The sequence below is a fragment of the Scyliorhinus torazame genome, chromosome 9 (genome assembly GCF_047496885.1).
Source record: "Scyliorhinus torazame isolate Kashiwa2021f chromosome 9, sScyTor2.1, whole genome shotgun sequence".
Classification (NCBI taxonomy): Eukaryota; Metazoa; Chordata; class Chondrichthyes; order Carcharhiniformes; family Scyliorhinidae; genus Scyliorhinus; species Scyliorhinus torazame.
In genome coordinates this window covers 77,438,943-77,458,860 of record NC_092715.1, presented here as the reverse complement: position 1 = coordinate 77,458,860, position 19,918 = coordinate 77,438,943, and the positions used below count along the sequence as shown (strand labels likewise).

The following is a 19,918-nucleotide window of genomic DNA, read 5'->3' as shown; positions in this document are numbered from 1 at the left end:
CAAAGGTAGCCAACAAAGGGCAAGGCTCCAACTCAACCCCAAGAGTTCCTCACCTGGTTCTGAAGAAGGAGACCCAAAAGCTCATAAGCATAGAACTAGACGAGAACATGTGTGTATGATGCACCGGACCCCTAGAATACCTTTTGCATCTATCTACTTCTGAGAAGAACCCACTCATCCGTGCCCTGGTCGAATATATGCCCTATGAACCACTTTAAACTGAATTAGGTTGAGCCTTGCGTATAAGGAGGTAGAGTTGATTCTGTGTACAGCCTCGCTCAACATCCCCTCCTCAGACACCGGGCCCAGCTCCCCCTCCCACTTCCTCTTTGATGCACTATCAATTACGACAAGACGAGAGTAGAGAGTAATCGAGGTTTTATTACACAGAGATGTGTGGCCTCCTACAGCTGCTGCCGAAATGGCTTCAGTTCGGAGAGCACACACATTTATACTCCTCCTACTGGGTGGAGCCAGCAGGCAGGCATCTTCCCCCATACCTATAGTACAGGGGCCCTACCGTAATACCCTCTTATGCAGTGCAGTATATACAATATAATACAACAGTGGTGACTACCACATTCACCCCCTGTTAAAAATGAGTCCAGCGGGGGTGGTGGCAAACTATTTACATACAGGTTGTCATTAAAATTTCAGAGAAGGTTACAAATTTAGACGGTCGGGTGCCTTGATCCATCTTTGAGAGTGTCGCAGTGCTGATGGCGAGCCAGGCGTCGGCTCGGTCGTCGACTCGGGTGTCCTGGAGCGGGGGCTGTGGTGGGGTATGCTGGGGGAAGGGAGGGTGACGCCCGGGCAAAGGGGGGAGTGTGTGGGGACCCAGTTGGTGCCAGGTCCCTGAGGGAGACTGTGTCTTGGCGGCTGTCGGGGTACGTTACGTAGGCGTACTGCGGGTTTGTGTGGAGTAGCTGTACCCTCTCAACCAATGGGTCCACCTTGTGGAGCAGCACTTGCTTGCGAGGGTCTTGGAGCTGCCAGCCACGTTGGGAGCGAAACCCCAGAGGTGGACCTCCTGAGGAAGGCAAAGAGACGTTCATCGGGGGTTTCGTTAGTCGCCGTGCACAGGAGCAACCGAATGGAGTGAAATGCGTCAGGGAGGACCTCCTGCCAGTGGGAAGCCGGGAGATTTCTGGACCGTAGGGCCAGCTGGATGGCCTTCCAGGCCGTCCCATTCTCCCACTCCACCTGCCCGTTTCCCCGGGGGATGTAGCTGGTGGTCCTGCTCGAGGCAATGCCCCTGTTGAGCAGGTACTGGCGCAGCTCATCGCTCATAAATGAGGATCCCCGGTCGCTGTGGACGTAGGCGGGGAAACCGAACAGAGCGAAGATGGTGTTGAGGGCTTTGATGACGGTGGCAGACGTCATATCGGGGCATGGGATGGCGAAGGGGAATCTGGAATATTCGTCGACCACATTGAGAAAATACATGTTGCGGTCAGTGGAGGGGAGGGGCCCTTTGAAGTCCACGCTGAGGTGTTCAAAGGGGCAGGGGGCCTTCACCAGGTGCGCACGGTCTGGCCGGTAGAAGTGCGGTTTACACTCCGTGCAGACCTGGCAGTCTCTGGTGATAGCCCTGACCTCCTCGATGGAGTAGGGCAGATTGCGGGCCTTAATGAAGTGATTAAAGCGGGTGACCCCTGGGTGACATAGATCGTCGTGCAGGGTCTGGAGTCGGTCCACTTGTGCGCTAGCACATGCACCTCGGGACATGGTGGGGGGGGGGGGGGGGGGGGTGGCGGCCAGAGCGACGTCTGATGCATCGCTCTCGACTTGGAAGGGGAGCGTCTCGTCGACCGCGTACTTCGCGGCCTTGGCGATATTGGCCTTGATACGGTTGAAGGTCTGGTGAGCCTTAGCTGTCAGTGGGAAACCAGTGGAGTGGATGAGTGGGCGGGCCTTGTCCGCATAGTTAGGGACCCACTGGGCGTAGTACGAAAAGAACCCCAGGCATCGTTTGAGGGCTTTGGGGCAGTGGGGAAGGGGGAGATCCATGAGGGGGCGCATGCGATCGGGGTCGAGCCCTAGAACCCCGTTCTGAACTACATAGCCGAGGATGGCTAATCGGTTCGCGCTGAACACACACTTCTCCTTGTTGTAGATTAGGTTGAGGAGTTTGGCGGTGTGGAGAAATTTGGAAAGGTTAGCGTCGTGGTCTTGCTGGTCATTGCCGCAGATGGTGACGTTATACAGGTACGGGAAAGTGGCCCGCAGTCCGTAGCGGTCAACCATTCCGGCCATCTCCCGTTGGAAAACCGAGACCCCATTAGTGACGACGAAGGGAACCCTAAGGAAATGGTAAAGGCGGCCGTCCACTTAAAACACAGTGTGCGGGCGGTCCGCCTTGCGAATGGGGAGCAGGTGGTAGGCAGATTTCGGGTACACGGTCGAGAAGACCCGGTACTGTGCAATCTGATTGACCATATCAGATATGTATGGGAGGGGATACGCGTCGAGCTGCGTGCACCGGTTGATGGTCTGATTGTAGTCAACGACCATCCTGTTTTTCTCCCCCGTTTTCACCACTACCACTTGGGATCTCCAGGGGCTGTTGCTGGCCTCGATGATACCTTCCCGCAGCAGCCGCTGGACCTCAGACCTGATGAAGGTCCTGTTCTGGGCACTGTATCGTCTGCTCCTGTTGGCGACGGGTTTGCAATCCGGGGTGAGGTTTGCAAACAGAGAAGGCAGGTCAATCTTAAGGGTCGTGAGGCCGCAAACAGTAAGGGGTGGTAAGGGCCTGCCAAATTTCAGGGTTAGGCTCTGGAGGTTGCACTGGAAGTCCAGTCCGAGTAGCAAGGCAGCGCAGTGGTTGGGGAGGACGTAGAGCCGGAAGCCGCTGAACTCTACGCCCTGGATGGTGTGGGTGGCGATGCAGTACCCCCGGAGGCCAGAGAGATTCTTTGGTTAATGGGGTGTACCGCGAGAGAGCAGCGCCTTACCTATCGGGGTGGATGAAGCTCTCAGTGCTCCCGGAGTCCAGAAGGCAGGATATCTCATGCCCGTCGACCTTCACCTTTGTCGACGCGGTCGTGACGTTGTGCGGTCGGGACTGGTCGATCGTGACGGAGGCGAGACGCGGCTGGTCGTCGGCGGTTGCAGGCGATGAGCAGCCCAATGAGGTGCCAGACGGGCAGGGGTCCTGAGGCGGGGAAGATGGCGCTGCCCACAGGTTGCATGTGTCCTGAGGCAGACAAGATGGCTCCGCCCATTGTTTGTCAGGCAAGCAAGATGGCGCCGCCCACGGGCTACACGTGTTGTGAGGGGAGCAAGATGCGGCTCCACGGGTTGCACGTGGTCTGAGGCGAGGAAGATGGCAGTGCCCACTGGCCAGACGCGGGGGGTGCAAGGACAATAGCGGCGATTGAGCGGGCCAGGCACACTGCAGCGAAATGTCGTTTCTTGCCGCAGGTCTTGCAGAGCGCGTTCCGCGCTAGGCAGCGCTGCCGGGGGTGTTTTATCTGTCCGCAGAAGTAGCACTTTGGTCCCCCGGGGTTGATTGGCTGCCGCGCGGCACAGGCGTAGGGTTGACTGGGGGCGGCTGCTGATGGGGTCCACGATGCCCAGGAGGGGTGGGCCGTGCGATCGGGGGCGTACGCCTGTACGTTGCGTGAGGCGACCGCGAGCGAGAGCGCTAGTTTTTTGGTCGCCGCGAGGTCAAGCGTAGCTCCTTCTAAGAGGCCGGCCCTATGCCCGTAATGAACGCATCTCTCATTAGCAGGTTAGAATGTTCAGCAGCCGAAATAGCCTCGCAATCACAGTCTCTCACCAGGGCAAGCAGGGCATGCCAGAAATCTTCCACAGACTCACCGGGAAGTTGGTGCTGCGTGGACAGGAGGTGCCTGGCGTAGATCTTGTTGGTCTGCTGAGCGTAGTTCTCATTCAGTAGCGCTATGGCCTCTGCGTAGGTAGGTACGTCCTGGATGAGGGGAAAGACATCGGAGCTCAGCTGCGTGTACAGAATCTGGAGCTTCTGTGCTTCTGGGATTGGGTCTGTCGCAGATTCGATGTCTGCTTCAAAGCAAGCTAGCCAATGTGCGAAGTCCCTTTTGGCGTTGTCTGCTCGAGGATGCAGCTGCAGGCGATCCGGCTTGATGCGGAGATCCATCTTTGTAAAACCTCTGTGTAATAAATTGATGCACTATCAATTACGACGAGACAAGAGTAGAGAGTAATCGAGGCTTTATTACACAGAGATGTGTGGCCTCCTACAGCTGCTGCCAAAATAGCTGCAGTTCGGAGAGCACACACATTTATACTCCGCCTACTGGATCTGCCCCCGTACCTGTAATACAGGGACCTTACCGTAATACCCTCGCATGCCGTGCATTATATACAATATAATACAACAGTGGTGACTACCACACTCTTAACCTCCCCCAGTGAAGCCTGCTCCACTGATACGAGCCGACTATAATTATTTGACATCTTCCCTTCCCCTATGTCCACCACCAAAAGAACCCTATTCATCAATGAGGGTGGAGGCAACAAGGGTAAGGAAGAAATAACCCTGCATACAAAGGTGCGTACCTGATAATACTGAAACAGATTAGCTCTCGGTAGCCGGTACTTGCCCACCCACTCCTCAAAATCAGCGAATTTTCCACTAATAAACAAATCTCCAAACTGCTCCAACCCCTCCTCGTCTCTCCTGCTCGACCATCGGGATAGACAAAACATCCAAGAACTCCAACATTGACAACCCGCCTTTCGGGGGGACGGGTTCCGACTTATAAAGATTATAACGATATAAGCATAAAAATCCTCAAACCTCATTAGCCTTGGCTGGGGCAGAAAACAACCTACCACCTGAGTCCTTCACCTGCACTATTTCCCGAGAGTCCACTTGTTGCCTCAGCTGGTGCACTAGCAGATGATAGCCTTCTCCCCATGCTCATAAAAACCCCCCTTGAATGTCGTAGCTGGCGCACAGCTCTGTCCGTCAAAAGCAGCCCAAACTCCATCTGTAATTTCTTTCTACTTGCCAGTAGTTGTGGTGTCTGACTAGCTGAGTGCTGGCGATCCACCTCCAGGATGGTATCCACCAACCTCTGCCTCTCCACCCTTTCACTCCTCTCCTTATCTACCTTGTAAGAAATGTTTACTCCTCTAGTAACCGCTTTCAAAGCCTCCCACAATGTGGAAGGTGAAATCTCACTTCTGTTAAACCCCAGATATTCCTCAATGGCAGAGGAAACCCTCTCACAGAATACCTTATCTGCCAACAGCGGCGTTTCCAACCTCCACGGGGAGCGCTAGCGCAGGGCCAGACCCTCCACCAAATCCACAAAATGCGGAGCATGATCAGAGATCACTATCGCCGTATACCCCGCCACCACCACTCCTGGCAGCAGGGACCATAAGACCATAAGACATAGGAGCGGAAGTAAGGCCATTCGGCCCATCGAGTCCACTCCACCATTCAATCATGGCTGATTTCAACTCCATTTACCCGCTCTCTCTCCATCGTCCTTAATTCCTCGAGAAATCAAGAATTTATCAACTTCTGTCTTAAAGACACTCAACGTCACGGCCTCCACCGCCCTCTGTGGCAATGAATTCCACAGACCCGCCACTCTCTGGCTGAAGAAATTTCTCCTCATCTCTGTTCTAAAGTGACTCCCTTTTATTCTAAGGCTGTGCCCCCGGGTCCTAGTCTCCCCTGCTAATGGAAACAACTTCCCTACATCCACCCTATCTAAGCCATTCATTATCTTGTAAGTTTCTATTAGAGCTCCCCTCAACCTCCTAAACTCCAATGAATATAATCCCAGGATCCTCAGACGTTCATCGTATGTTAGGCCTACCATTCCTGGGATCATCTGTGTGAATCTCCGCTGGACCCGCTCCAGTGCCAGCATGTCCTTCCTGAGGTGTGGGGCCCAAAAGTGCTCACAGTATTCTAAATGGGGCCTAACTAATGCTTTATAAAGCTTCAGAAGTACATCCCTGCTTTTATATTCAAAGCCTCTTGAGATGAATGACAGCATTGCATTTGCTTTCTTAATTACGGACTCAACCTGCAAGTTTACCTTTAGAGAATCCTGGACTAGGACTCCCAAGTCCCTTTGCACTTCAGCATTATGAATTTTGTCACCGTTTAGAAAATAGTCCATGCCTCTATTCTTTTTTCCAAAGTGCAAGACCTCGCACTTGCCCACGTTGAATTTCATCAGCCATTTCTTGGACCACTCTCTTAAACTGTCTAAATCTTTCTGCTGCCTCCCCACCTCCTCCATACTACCTGCCCCTCCACCTATCTTTGTAACATCGACAAACTTAGCCAGAATGCCCTCAGTCCCGTCTTCTAGATCGTTAATATATAAAGAGAACAGCTGTGGCCCCAACACTGAACCCTGCGGGACACCACTCGTCACCGGTTGCCATTCCGAAAAAGAACCTTTTATCCCAACTCTCTGCCTTCTGCCTGACAGCCAATCGTCAATTAATGTCAGTACCTTGCCTCGAATACCATGGGCCCTTATTTTACTCAGCAGTCTCCCGTGAGGCACCTTATCAAAGGCCTTTTGGAAGTCAAGATAGATAACATCCATTGGCTCTCCTTGGTCTAACCTATTTGTTATCTCTTCAAAGAACTCTAACAGGTTTGTCAGGCATGACCTCCCCTTACTAAATCCATGCTGACCTGTCATAATCCGACCCTGCACTTCCAAGAATTTAGAAATCTCATCCTTAACAATGGATTCTAGAATCTTGCCAACAACCGAGGTTAGGCTAATTGGCCTATAATTTTCCATCTTTTTCCTTGTTCCCTTCTTGAACAGGGGGGTTACAACAGCGATTTTCCAATCCTCTGGTACTTTCCCTGACTCCAGTGACTTTTGAAAGATCATAACCAACGCCTCCACTATTTCTTCAGCTATCTCCTTTAGAACTGTAGGATGTAGCCCATCTGGGCCCGGAGATTTATCAATTTTTAGACCTCTTAGTTTCTCTCGCACTTTCTCCTTCGTGATGGCTACCATATTCAACTCTGTCCCCTGACTCTCCGGAATTGTTGGGATATTACTTATGTCTTCTACTGTGAAGACTGACGCAAAGTACTTATTCAGTTCCTCAGCTATTTCCTTGTCTCCCATCACAAAATTACCAGCGTCATTTTGGAGCGGCCCAATGTCAACTTTTGCCTCCCGTTTGTTTTTAATGTATTTAAAGAAACTTTTACTATCATTCCTAATGTTACTGGCTAGCCTACCTTCAAATTTGATCCTTTCTTTCCTTATCTCTCTCTTTGTTATCCTCTGTTTGTTTTTTGTAGCCTTCCCAATCTTCTGACTTCCCACTACTCTTTGCCACATTATAGGCTTTCTCTTTTGCTTTGATGCATTCCCTAACTTCCTTTGTCAGCCATGGCTGCCGAATACCCCCTCTGATAACCTTTCTTTTCTTTGGGATGAACCTCTGTACTGTGTCCTCAATTACTCTCAGAAACTCCTGCCATTGCTGTTCTACTGTCTTTCCCACTAGGCTCTGCTCCCAATCGATTTTCGTCAGTTCCTCCCTCATGCCCCTGTAGTTACCTTTATTTAACTATAACACCTTTACATCTGATTCTACCTTCTTTCTTTCAAATTGGAGATTGAATTCGACCATATTATGATCACTGCCTCCTAAGTGCTCCCTTACTTTAAGATCTTTAATCAAGTCTGGCTCATTACATAACACTAAGTCCAGAATGGCCTGTTCCCTCGTGGGCTCCATCACAAGCTGTTCCAAAAAGCCCTCCTGTAAACATTCAATGAATTCCCTTTCCTTGGGTCCACTGGCAGTATTATTTACCCAGTCCACCTGCATATTATAGTCCCCCATGATCACTATGACCTTGCCTTTCTGACATGCACTTTCTATTTCGTGGTGCATTTTGTGCCCCTGGTCCTGACCACTGTTAGGAGGCCTGTACATAACTCCCATTATGGTTTTTTTGCCTTTGTGGTTCCTCAACTCTACCCACACAGACTCCACATCATCCAACCCTATGTCGTTTAGTGCTATTGATTTAATTTCATTCCTAATTAACAAGGCAACCCCGCCCCCTCTGCCCACCTTTCTGTCTTTTCGATAGGTTGTGAATCCCTGGATGTTTAAATGTCAGTCCTGAACCCCCTGCAACCATGTCTCTGTGATGCCTACCACATCATACCTGCCAGTCACAATCTGGGCCACAAGCTCATCTACCTTGTTCCGTATACTGCGCGCATTTAAATATCGCACTTTTAATTCTCTGTTGACTGTCCCTTTTTGTTTTCTTAGTGTGGTGGACCTTGGTTTACTGAGCCTTTCCATACACTGTGTCATATTTTGTGGGATGGGGACAATCGTAACCACTCTTGAGTTTTGTCTGTTCGTGTTTTTTTTTATTCCTAAGCAGCTACGCTCCCCGCTGATTACTTCACCTCTTGGTTCCTTGACTTTCCCTTCCCCCCCAATCTTTAGTTTAAAGTCCTATTGACCACCCTATTTACTCTTTTCGCCAGAACACTGGTCCCAGCTCGGTTCAGGTGGAGACCATCCCAACGGTATAGGTCCCCCCTGTCCCAAAACTGATGCCAGTGTCCCATGAAAAGGAACCCCTCATTCCCACACCACTCTTTCAGCCACGTGTTAACTTCCCTTATTCTTGCCTCCCTATGCCAATTTGCACGTGGCTCAGGCAGTAATCCGGAGATTATGACCCTTGAGGACCTGTTTTTTAATTTGGATCCTAGCTTTTTATAATCTCTAAACAGGTCCTCTTTCCTAGACTTGCCTATGTTGTTGGTACCGACATGGACCACAACAACTGGATCCTCCCCCTCCCTCTCCAGTATCCTTTCAAGCCGGTCAGAGATGTCCCGCACCCTAGCACCGGGCAGGCAACATACCATGCGGGACTCTTTATCCTGCTCACAAAGGATACTATCTATCCCCCTGATAATAGTATCCCCTAAAACTACAACTTGCCTATTTACTCCCTCCCCTTGAATGGCCTGCTGAACCATGGTGCCTTGGTCAGCTGACTCATCCTTCCTGCAACCCTGTTCGCCATCCACACAGGGAGCAAGTGCCTCATACCTGTTGGACAGAGTCAAGGGCTGAGGCTCCTGAGTTCCTGACTGCTGGTTCCCTTTACCTGCCTGACTTGCAGTCACACCCTGCTGTCCCTGGCCACTGGTAGGATTTAAACTACTTACTCTGACAGGTGTGACTGCCTCCTGAAACACAGTGTCCAGGTAAGTCTCCCCCTCCCGGATGTGCCTCAGTGTTTGAAGCTCAGACTCCAGCTCATCAACTCTGAGCCGTAGCTCTTCGAGCAGCCAACAGTTACTGCAGATGTAGTCGCTGCAGCTCGCAATGGGATCTGCCAGCTCCCACATCAAGCAGCTCAAGCACATCACCTGACCAGCCATCACTAATTAATTAATTTAATTTAAGTTTATGGTGGGGGCAGCTTCAACCAATCAGACACTACCCTGCACTTTTAACTGAAAAACAGCACAATTAGATTAACCACTTACCTTTCCTGGTTACCTTACAGACAGTGAGAATTTGGTAGTTTGGTGCAGAATCTCTCTCACTCCAGCTGTGTCCCTTGACCTGCGCAATGCTAATAATATAATATAATAATGCTAATAATAATAATATAATATGGCACTTACCTCACACCAATGGATCTTATTATTAGGTTAGAGGAGGAGGGTGGGTGGGAGACACTACACGCGTCTCCCACCCACCCTCCTCCTCTAACGGACCTTCCTACCACAAGGATATCGATCCTAGCATATACCTGATATATATGGGAGAAGAAGGAAAATTATCCGCATCCAGGTATAAAAGTCTCCAGGGGTCTGCTCCCCACATCTGCTCCATGAAGGTCAGAAGTACCATTGCCAACCCCAAATGCCTCCCAGCCTTAGGTCTCGACATATCCAATCAAGGATGCAATACACTGTTAAAAGTCTTCCCAGGACTAACTGATGGGAGTCCAAATCAGGAAACAATCACAGCAACTTTTTGATAAAAGTCATGTAATAATAATAATCTTTATTTGCATCACAAGTAGGCTTACATTAACACTGCAATGAAGTTGCTATGAAAATCCCCTAGTCGCCACATTCTGGCGCCTGTTCGGGTACACTGAAGGAGAGTACAGAATGTCCAATTCACCTAACATGCACGTCTTTTGGCACTTGTGGGAGGAACCTGGAGCACCCGGAGGAAACCCACGCAGGCACAGGGAGAACATGCAAACTCCGCACAGCCAGTGACCCAAGCCAGGAATCGAACCCGGGTACCTGACGCTGTGAAGCAACAGTGCTAACCACCAGGCTACCATGCTGCCCATGTCACCCCAGTTTGGAGCATATACATTGACCAGCACCACCGGGGCACCTTAACATGTCTCCCATTCTTATCAGTCAAAATCTTAGCTGCCGAAAACATTACCTCCTTATAATCCTGGGCCCTGGGCCCTACTATCAAAATCTGAATGAAACACTTGCCCCACCCAACCCTTCTGCAACCTTAACTGACCTTTAACCCGCAAATGGGTCTCCTGTAATAGCACCACATCAGCCTTCAAACCACTGAGGTGCACAAACACCCTAGATCTTTTTACCGGTCTGCTCAAACCCCTCACGTTCCATTTGACTAGCCAGATAGGGTGTTATCTACCGCCTCCCATATCATGGTCAGCCATTCCCAACCCTATGAGACATTCCAGCAACCACTCAAGGAGAGCCGACACCAGGTTCACCCAAAATGGCCACCAAATCCCCCAACACGACCAAACAAAGAACATCCCCAGTCACTGTCAGAAAACTAAACCACTCTTCTCCTCCTCTCTCACCACCCCACACCACCAACACCAACACCAACATCACCAACACCAATCCCACCCAGCATTGACCAGGCAACCAAAGACTCTCCCTGTCTCCACTCCTCTCCCCCAAACCCCATCCAACACGAAAACAAAACCCCAAAGCTCAACCTTAAAAGCCCCCCCCCCCCACCACAAGAGCTGCAGCTATCCCTTCCCTTCACTCCTGTTAACTAACAACCTTAGCTCGCCGGATGGCCATCCCCCAAAGTACCATTCATCCAAACCACCAAATACCAACAAGCCCCTCACCCAAAACCAGCTTTATTATCTCCAGAGAGAGAAAAAAAAATCACAGGAGGAAACATGAACAATAATCCTTACCCATCCCTCCAAACCCCACAACAAATTCCCCATTAAGAAAGAAGTCCACAACTGCCCAATAAACACCCCATCTACTACCAGAAATCACCCATCCGCCTCCATAAAAACACCACCCAACCAATACCAAAAAGAAAACATTTATCTCAACCCTAGTCCGTGTCTCTCCACGAATGCTTCAGCCTCCTCTGGTGTCTCAAAGTAATAGTCTTTAATTTTGTAAGTCACATGGAGGCACGCAGGGTAAACCACGCCAAACCAGACCTAACTGTGAGTCACCGCAGCCTTGGCCTCATTAATTGCAGCACATCTCCTGACCAGCTCTGCCCCAACATCTTGATAAATTCTCACCACATTGCCCTCCCATCTATAATCACGATGATCCTTTGCCCACCGTAAAACTCTTTCTTTGTCCTGAAAGCTGTGGAAGCGCACGATGATTGCACACGGTGGTTCACCTGCATGGGGCTTCTGCCTCAACAACCTGTGGGTACAATCCAGCTCCGGTAGAGTCACCATTTCCCCCTCCCCCCCCATCATCTTCCAAAACAACTGTGAAATTAACTTTGTCAAGACCGGGCCCTCTTTACCCTCCGGCAACCCAACCACCACAAGTTCTGACTACGAGACCGATTTTCCAAGTCGTCCACCTTGGCCCTTAATATTTTGTGATCGGCCGCCACCCGTGCCATCTTCTCTTCCAGGGCACTGATCTGAGCACTCTGCCTAGACAGAGCCACCCCCACCTCTTTCTGCTCCACAGCCTGCATCTCCATTACCTCGTCCACTTCATCAAGGTGGTGATATCCAACCGCTTTCTCATGGTCCGCTGAGACCCCCCGATGTAATTTCTGTAGCTCCACCGTTAAGATCTCAACAGTTAGTGGAGTGGACCCTGCGACCGCAGCAGCTTCCGCCATTTTCTTTCCAGACAAGACTCTCGAAGCTTCCAGATTCAACACTAGTTCTTACTTTTTCTGCTGCCTGATTCAGTATCTACTGAACATCCCTTTGATGTGGGACACTTAATCCATCAATAAAAGCAAATTTGAATCAGAATTTCCTCCAAAAATCAGACGAAAATAACTTAAATAAAGTTCTCTGATGGGAGCCACCGTGTGTGTGACTTCTTCCCTACATGTCGCCACCGAAAGTCCCCCAGTGTAGATAATCTCATGTCAGTGGACATTGAGGCATGTTTAGAAATGGCGGCCCCAGCTAGCGAGTGTAACATAGACACAGATGAGCAAGTAAGGGAGGCAGTGACAGCTGCTGCCACTCTCCATCGGAGGACTGATGAAGGATGCTCAGCTTCATGCAGATAACAAATTTTGGGAGACATTAAACAAGTGGCAGATGCTGGAGCAGCACCGTGAAATGTGACTCTGGCATGTGAACGCATGGCATCCTCTGCTGAGAGAGTGGCAACCCTCATGGAGAGCCACATGTAGCATATCCTACCCAGTGGATGCAAGAAGTGCACATCGACCTCCATGATATGGCCTTATCCATGAGCTGTGTTGAGTGGCACTCATCGAGATATCCGCAAGACACTTGGATCCTGTACCAGGTGTTGAACATCTCCAAGGCAAGGGTTGGTCAGTTGAAACAGTCAAAGAAGATCCACTTGAGGCCTGTGGGGGTTTTAATCAAGGAATTCTTTGCATTATCAGCGGATCCTCAGTCTATTTGATGGTGGCACTGATGGTTCATGAAGACCCGATGACAGAAGTGGCCCCTACACAGGTACAGGTGCCCATCCCCAAGGTCCCCCCACCATGTTCCAGTGCCAGGACTCGCTCAAGTAACCAGCTCATGCACTGGAGTAGGAGAAGCAGCAGCCTGCCTCCACATTAACTGAAGGCACCAGGAGAGCTCAACCTAGAAGCACCTGGAATGGCTTGTATAAATCCACCTAGATTGCTCTTGGGGTCTCGCTAGGTGACAGCTTAATGCTGAATGCCGAGGGTTAGATGCATGTCCTTGTTTAAAGGTCATGTAATGCATTTTATAATGGTGTGTTTGTTCATTCCTGCACCAGAGGCTGTTACTCGCTGATGAGTAATTGAAATGGGGGACTTGAACAGTTTTGTGTAGAATGAGAGCTAGTGGTGCATGTGGAGTGGTGGAATGACAGGGTTAGTGAGATGATTATGGGGTTTAATGAAAGGTCATCAAGGCCACATCAAGGAGATGAGTAAATAATTTCCAGGGGTGTTTGGCAGCATCTCAGGAGAAATGGACTCTTCAGAATGAGTTTTGCATGGCTCTGCCTATAGACATCGGTCCTGCACATCCATCATCCCCATGTTTTGAAACTCCTGCAAAACAACCTCATCAGGGGAGGTGGCATAATCCCAGCAGCCATCATGTGGTACTTGTCTCTGCAAAGCCAGGTTTTGCAGAGCAAACTACACCACCATGATATGCAGGACCCTAAATGGGCATACTGCAAGACTCCCCCAGATGTAACTAGGCATCTGAACCTCATTTTCCAAAGGAGCATGGTCTATTCAATGGTTACCCTTCTAGTCACATGCAGCAGCTGCACGTGACCTCTGCCTCTATATTGGGGTTCCACACAGATGTAATCAGCCATGTCTTCAGTCAATCCCCCTCGTCATGCAGTATCCATTCACAAAGGTGTTTGGATAGCGTGAATAGCTGAGACATCTTGGGACTGCTTCAGGATGTACGAGTCATGGCAGCTTCCCAGACACATTGCACACATCTGCAGGATCCTTCTGCAATGGACACCGATTAATTGAATGCTCGGTGAGTGGAACAGCCGCAGTTCCCAAGCCGGCGTCGGCACTTAGCCTCAACAATGGTGAATCCAGCCCCTGATGTTTTGCCCTGTCCCCTGGTATATGACATTCGTCATCTGCTTGTTGGGCCACTGATTGGGGAACGCCACAGATAGCTCCCGATGATTTTAAAGCACAAAAGTGAATTGCTCCAGCCACCTTCACTGCTACAGGACTAATGAACAATATAACTCATTGGCCCAAACTCATCCTCCAGCATTTCTGGTTCAGAGGCGCTGCTGCCCTAACATGAAGCAAAGCCTCTGTAAACACATTCAGCTGGGTAGCGCCTTCCGCGAATATTAGCCTGCCTTCTTGACCCTGTGCACCTTCCTAATCTGTGCCCCTTCATTCCCTGCTGCATCTCTGGCTGTAGCACAGGAACACAAGAAATAGCCCGCTTTATGTAGCTGAGTGGGTTTCACTCTCACTCTCTTCCTCATAGCTGGAGTCACACTCAGAATGTATATGACCCACCGAAAATTGGAGTCCTCAAAGCTCAAAGCCTCAACATTTCCTAATGCGGTCTGCAGGCTGAGAGCCCCTTCTACAAGCGTGCCCCCTCTCGCTGTGCAATCCCTCAGAATTTCCACATTTGATGGAAAGAATCTCACCTTGCCTATTTAAAAACACTACTCTCAATGGCTTCCACCTCCAGCCACCACGCACTGGCCGATGAGCTCTCGCATCCTGTTAGCTGGCGAGCCACAAATGCTCTGTCCCATGTGCACCATTAAAATTTAAAATACACTTCAAAATCGGCGACAATTAGCTGCTTCACGGCCTCTTGGAAACTTGCCTGGTGGAAGTGATGCGACCATCAATTCATGCGAGACAGAGAGTTGAAGTGATCAATGGCTTTAATCGACTAGAACAGTGCCTGCCTGTGACTGCTCTGCTAGTGAGAGCCGCCTACAGGGCAGCTGCTCTTTATACCTCCCCTCAAGGGGGCGGAGTCAGGGGCGGAGCCCACAAGGGCACCAACATGATACATTCTGTGTAATATCGTACAATGGTCCATAAGTGGAGCCCACATGGGCAACAGCATGATACAGTGTAATACAGTGGTGAATGGTTAGTACAATACATTCACCACAGGAAGGAAGACATCAGGGTTCTGCTTTGATGTGGTCTCCCTCCATTTTACTGCCACAACCTCCCCCCACCCCCCCAACCCAACCACAAGCTCGTCTCCAAAGGACAATAAAAGTCTGCCCTTTTGTATTCAGACTCCTGGAAGGAGTCCTGGTGCGTGCTAGGGATATGAATTGTAAGATCTATCCGAAACTCTGAGCTTTGCTAATTTTATATTTAATTTGTGTCCACTTATACATAAAAATCACAGTTCCTCAAACCCCAGATGTATTTGCTTTATTCTCTTTCTACCCAGGCATGGATATTTGTCTACTATTTAACAATGGGGTTTCTGTCATTGTTTAGATAAACTTGAGGGAAAGGAACAGGATGGAATAAATATGATACCTGGAAATTAATGTTTTAAATGGTTACTTATTTTATTTTGTTTTGAACAGAAGGAGAAGCATTTTGACAATAAAGTGCCTCAGGACCATGCACAGAAACCCACATGTTTGACCCCCCATACCTGTTTGGAAACCTTTGCCCAGGTTTTCTTCAGTCTGTAGATTGCACTTCTATTCAGCGCGGACATGATCTCAAGGACTCCATTGTAGTTGTGCATGCATCGGCAGACATCTCCCACTGCTATCCATTTCTCAATGGAAATTGTGCGTGAACTGACATCAGCATGCATCATGATTTGAGAAGCGACAAGGTTACTCATCTGAAAGGGAAATGATTGTGAAAGGGAGCGTGGTTGTGTTGATGCTCATTGAGAGAAAGAATAGCAGATAGGAGGAAATAATTACACCAGCAGTAATTTAATAAAGGGTATAGATCTCTCTAAGAAAAAGCCAGACATTAGATTACATCCTCGAAATAATTTCCTTGTATTAGTCATAATTCAGCATTTATACTAGTTACTGGCTTTCTTAGCCTCCCCATTTTATTTGCCATGCTATGTCTGGATACTGTACAAGATAAGGAAGTCAGGCAAAGATGTTGTTGATAAAATAATTGTAGGTTATTTTTAGCATGCTTCCTGCATCTTGCTGATGGGTAGTTTTTATTAATGTGAAATCTAGATACAAAGTGAGGACCAATAGTGCAAAACCTGGTCACGGGTTAAGACTATCAGGACAGACAAGAAATCAATCTTGGGTGAAACTAAGTTCTGCGTTCTAAAAGGTCACAGGAGGTAAAGGTAGGGGAAGCTGGGGAAAGAATGAGTTTGAAAAAAAGACGGTGTGACGAGCTCTTTAGAAAACTAAATGTTTCTGGGTGGGATTCTCCATTGGCTGATGCCCAAATCGCAGATGCGATTGGGCGGAGAATAGGTTCCAAAGCGGAAATCATTTGACACCAAATCGCAATTCTCCGTCACCTCGACCGCGGCGTCAATGTGGTCCGGAACGCACATGCAGTAAACACCGTTTACGTGCCATTAGCGGGCCTGTCACGGTATTCTCTGGGACCTCAGCGATTCTCCGCCTCCGATGGGCCAAGTTCCCAATGACGCGGTTCACTTGTGCTTTTAAAAGTCGGCGTCACGGCTGATGAGGGAGAGAGAGGAGGTAGGACATGGAGAGGCGCGACTGTGGGCTGCCAGTCCGGACACTGGCCAGGTTGGCTGAGGGGCGGGGGGGCCTGCTAGGCCAGGGGAGGGGGGCGGTGACTAGGGAACAGGCCGAGTGGCCGGGGTGCCACCCCATGGGACTGGGGTCGTGTCCAGTCATGGACTGCCATTACCGTGGTCTGCGAGGCAGCCATCTTACTGCACACCCCACTGACCACCTACATTGGCCCCTGGTACTGCAGAGTGACACCAGCCGTATGGGTGCCCCTATCCCCTCCCCCCATCCCCGCACCCAACCCTACGCCATACCCCTCCCAACCCAGCCGCCACCCGCCGGCAGCCCACCCAGGGCAACGGCCACAGTAGCCCCTATGGGAGCTGGGTGGGGGCCACAGCTTACCGCTGGTAAAGGGCAGCAGGGACGCGTGCCAGGACCAGAGCCCCCATGGTGCCGGCCACTGGCAGAGTCAGGGGTGCAGAGGTGGGAGGGGACCTGCAAGGGCAGAGCCTGCAGTGCCAACCAGGGCCAACGTGTAGCCATTGGGCCTGATACGCATCATGCTGACATGTCGACCTTTCACCCCCTGCAGACAATGGATATTGGAATCAAGCAGCAATGGTGGCCTTCCAGCTAGTCGCTACAGCCCTGGGGGATGTCCTGTGATTGTAAGAGCTGGAGCTGCTTGAGAAGGAGGAAGCTGCAGCAGAGAAGCATGCAACAGCGGAGGGTGCTGCCGAGGAACAGGCGGCAGATGCCCAGAATGGAGAGCTGGCTGCCCAAAAGTCCGAGAATGAGGTGCAAAGGAGGAGCCGCATGAGGCCTTGTGTGTACCTCCAGCGCCTAACATTCAAGGGCCTGCAGGACCGGGCATGCCGTCGAAGACTCCGGCTGAGCAGGGAGACAGTGAGATATATCTGCCAGATTATGGTGCACTTGACACTGCCGGGATATGGGGGAGAACAGCTGTCCCCGGAGGCCATCAAGGTGGCAGTCGCCCAGAACCTTTACACCACCGAGTCCTTCCAGGCGCCGAGCGGGGACCTGTCCGGGATCTCACTGACCTCGGTGCACAGGTGCAACCGTGCCTTCACTGAGGCTCTATATGTCCAGGCGGACCAATACATCCACTTCGATGTGGACTGAGCCCACCATGATGCCGGGCAACAGGGTTCGCAGCCAAGGCCGGGATGCCCCGGGTCCAGGGGGGGCTGACGGGATGCAGGTACCCCTACGAGCACGTGCAGATGACAGGCCACTCTACGCAAACCAAAAGGGGTTCCACTTGATGAACGTGCAGCTGGTATGTGATGATCAGCTGCGCACCATACATGTTTGTGCCTGATATCCGGGCAGAGTGCAGTGGGCTGGGGTGTTGGCTCCTGGGTGACAGGGGTTATCCATTGTGGCTGTGGCTGAAGACACCTATCCGGAGGCCACAGACTGACGTGGAGACCCGCTACAACAACACCCATACAACAACCAGGGGTGTGATCGAGCGGTGGCAACGGACACCGCATCCCACCCCACACATCCACACACCTCCCCCCACCCCGACCACCACCAGCCCCCCCCCCCCCCCCCCCCCGCCTGCAACCCCCTCTGTGATACAAACCTGCCATACTACGGGGTGTGGGCCCTGGGTTAGCAGTAACACCGGGTCTGGTCCATGGGATTGAGGATGCCAACCTACTCTGCAATGAACTCTGGTGCTCCGTATCGTTTGACAACATCTGACTCCTGCCCACAGTAGCACTTTCCATCTGGGTGATCCCTGCAAGCGAGCTGGCCATTCGATCACACGGCCTCATCGAATCCCTGGGGTGACGGTGGTGGGGAGCCCAGGCCACCACAACATCCGCCCATCACCTCCCCACTTTCTGGCCAGTCCAGACGAGACCACACCCATACCCATCTGACAGAGCACCGAGGCAGGTTGTAACAGTGTGTTTAATGTGCTAACGTATATATAGATTTGTACCCTAGCCCCTATAGCTAAACTGTGCCCTGCACCCATTCCAACTTAACTAGTGTCTAATTTTCTGGCCTTATGGGCCTTAATGCTACGTCTTGGTGGTTCCCCAGACTGTATATCAGGAGTGGAGGCGGTCTAATGTGATTACCGCCCTGCAACGTCAGTCCCCGTTGGCAGCTGTCTTCTGGGGCGACTGGGCCTAGATGGGCCAGGCTGCTGTTCGGGCGTCCCAGGTGGCGTGGTGCCGTCCTGTTCTGCCCGCTGCCCACCAGATGCACCAGGGACTTTTTCGGGGAAAATACAGAGAACAAACTGATTTGCAGCTTCCATGAAATAAGAAAGGAAAATAAATTTCCATCAGTCATAGAAACCCTACAGTGCAGAAGCAGGCCATTCGGCCCATCGAGGCTGCACTGACCCTCCAAAAGAGCACCCTACCTCGGCCTACTTCCCTGCCCTGCCGCGTAACCCCACCTCATTTTTGGACACCAATGGATAATTTATTCCAGCCAATCCACGTAACATGTACATCTTCGGACTGTGCGAGGAGACCGGAGCACCCGGAGGAAACCCACGCAGACACGGGGAGAGCATACAAACTCCACACAGACAGTCACCCAAGGTCGGAATCGAATCCGGGTCCCTAGCAGTGCTAACCATTGTCCGCAATCTCACCCAGTCAGTAATAGCAATAAAATGAAAGTTAACAGAAACAATGGTTACTCATTTTGATTCTAGCCGAATCCATGATCATTTATTTTTCAATCCTATACTTATAATATTTCAAACTCTCCTGTGAGTTTTTGTGATAAAATAATAAATAAAAGCAAGCAGTCAGGCAACAATGTAATGATGCGAAGGGTGCCATGACAAATTATCCCCAAATAGTTTGCATTCAGTGCTGGTCTCCACAAACAGGGACCAGACAGAACAACACTTGTGGGAGTTTCCCAGGGGTTGGGAAACCCGCAGAGGCTTGCCCTCTGGGCAGGGTGGCACCCTGGAACTGCTGGTACCACATGGGCACCCTGGCACTGCCAGCCTGGCAGCCTAGCACCTGAATGCCAGCCTGGCACTGCCAGCTGGCAGGGCACTGCACCAACCCATTTAAAATAAATGGATAACACTGTCAAGAAAATGGTGGAGTCAGGAATTGCACAATTGTTACCCATGAGCATAATTTGAGGATTTATTGGCTGAATCTGCCAGGTCCCATGGACACACTTTTGGAGACAGGGATGCGAGACAAATAGGGGAAGATATGCAGAAGCTT

General features: G+C 50.7%; 1 protein-coding gene across 3 annotated transcripts in view; it reads right to left on the bottom strand.

Moving 5' to 3' along the window:
- The window catches only part of rasgrf2b (Ras protein-specific guanine nucleotide-releasing factor 2b), a 465,843-nt gene that overhangs the window by 44,473 nt on the left and 401,452 nt on the right, over window positions 1-19,918 (bottom strand). For all 3 annotated transcript variants that reach the window (XM_072516189.1, XM_072516187.1, XM_072516188.1), the window contains one exon: window positions 15,623-15,820. In XM_072516189.1, coding sequence (XP_072372290.1) covers window positions 15,623-15,820 — 198 coding nt within the window. The remainder of the gene's footprint in view (window positions 1-15,622; window positions 15,821-19,918) is intronic.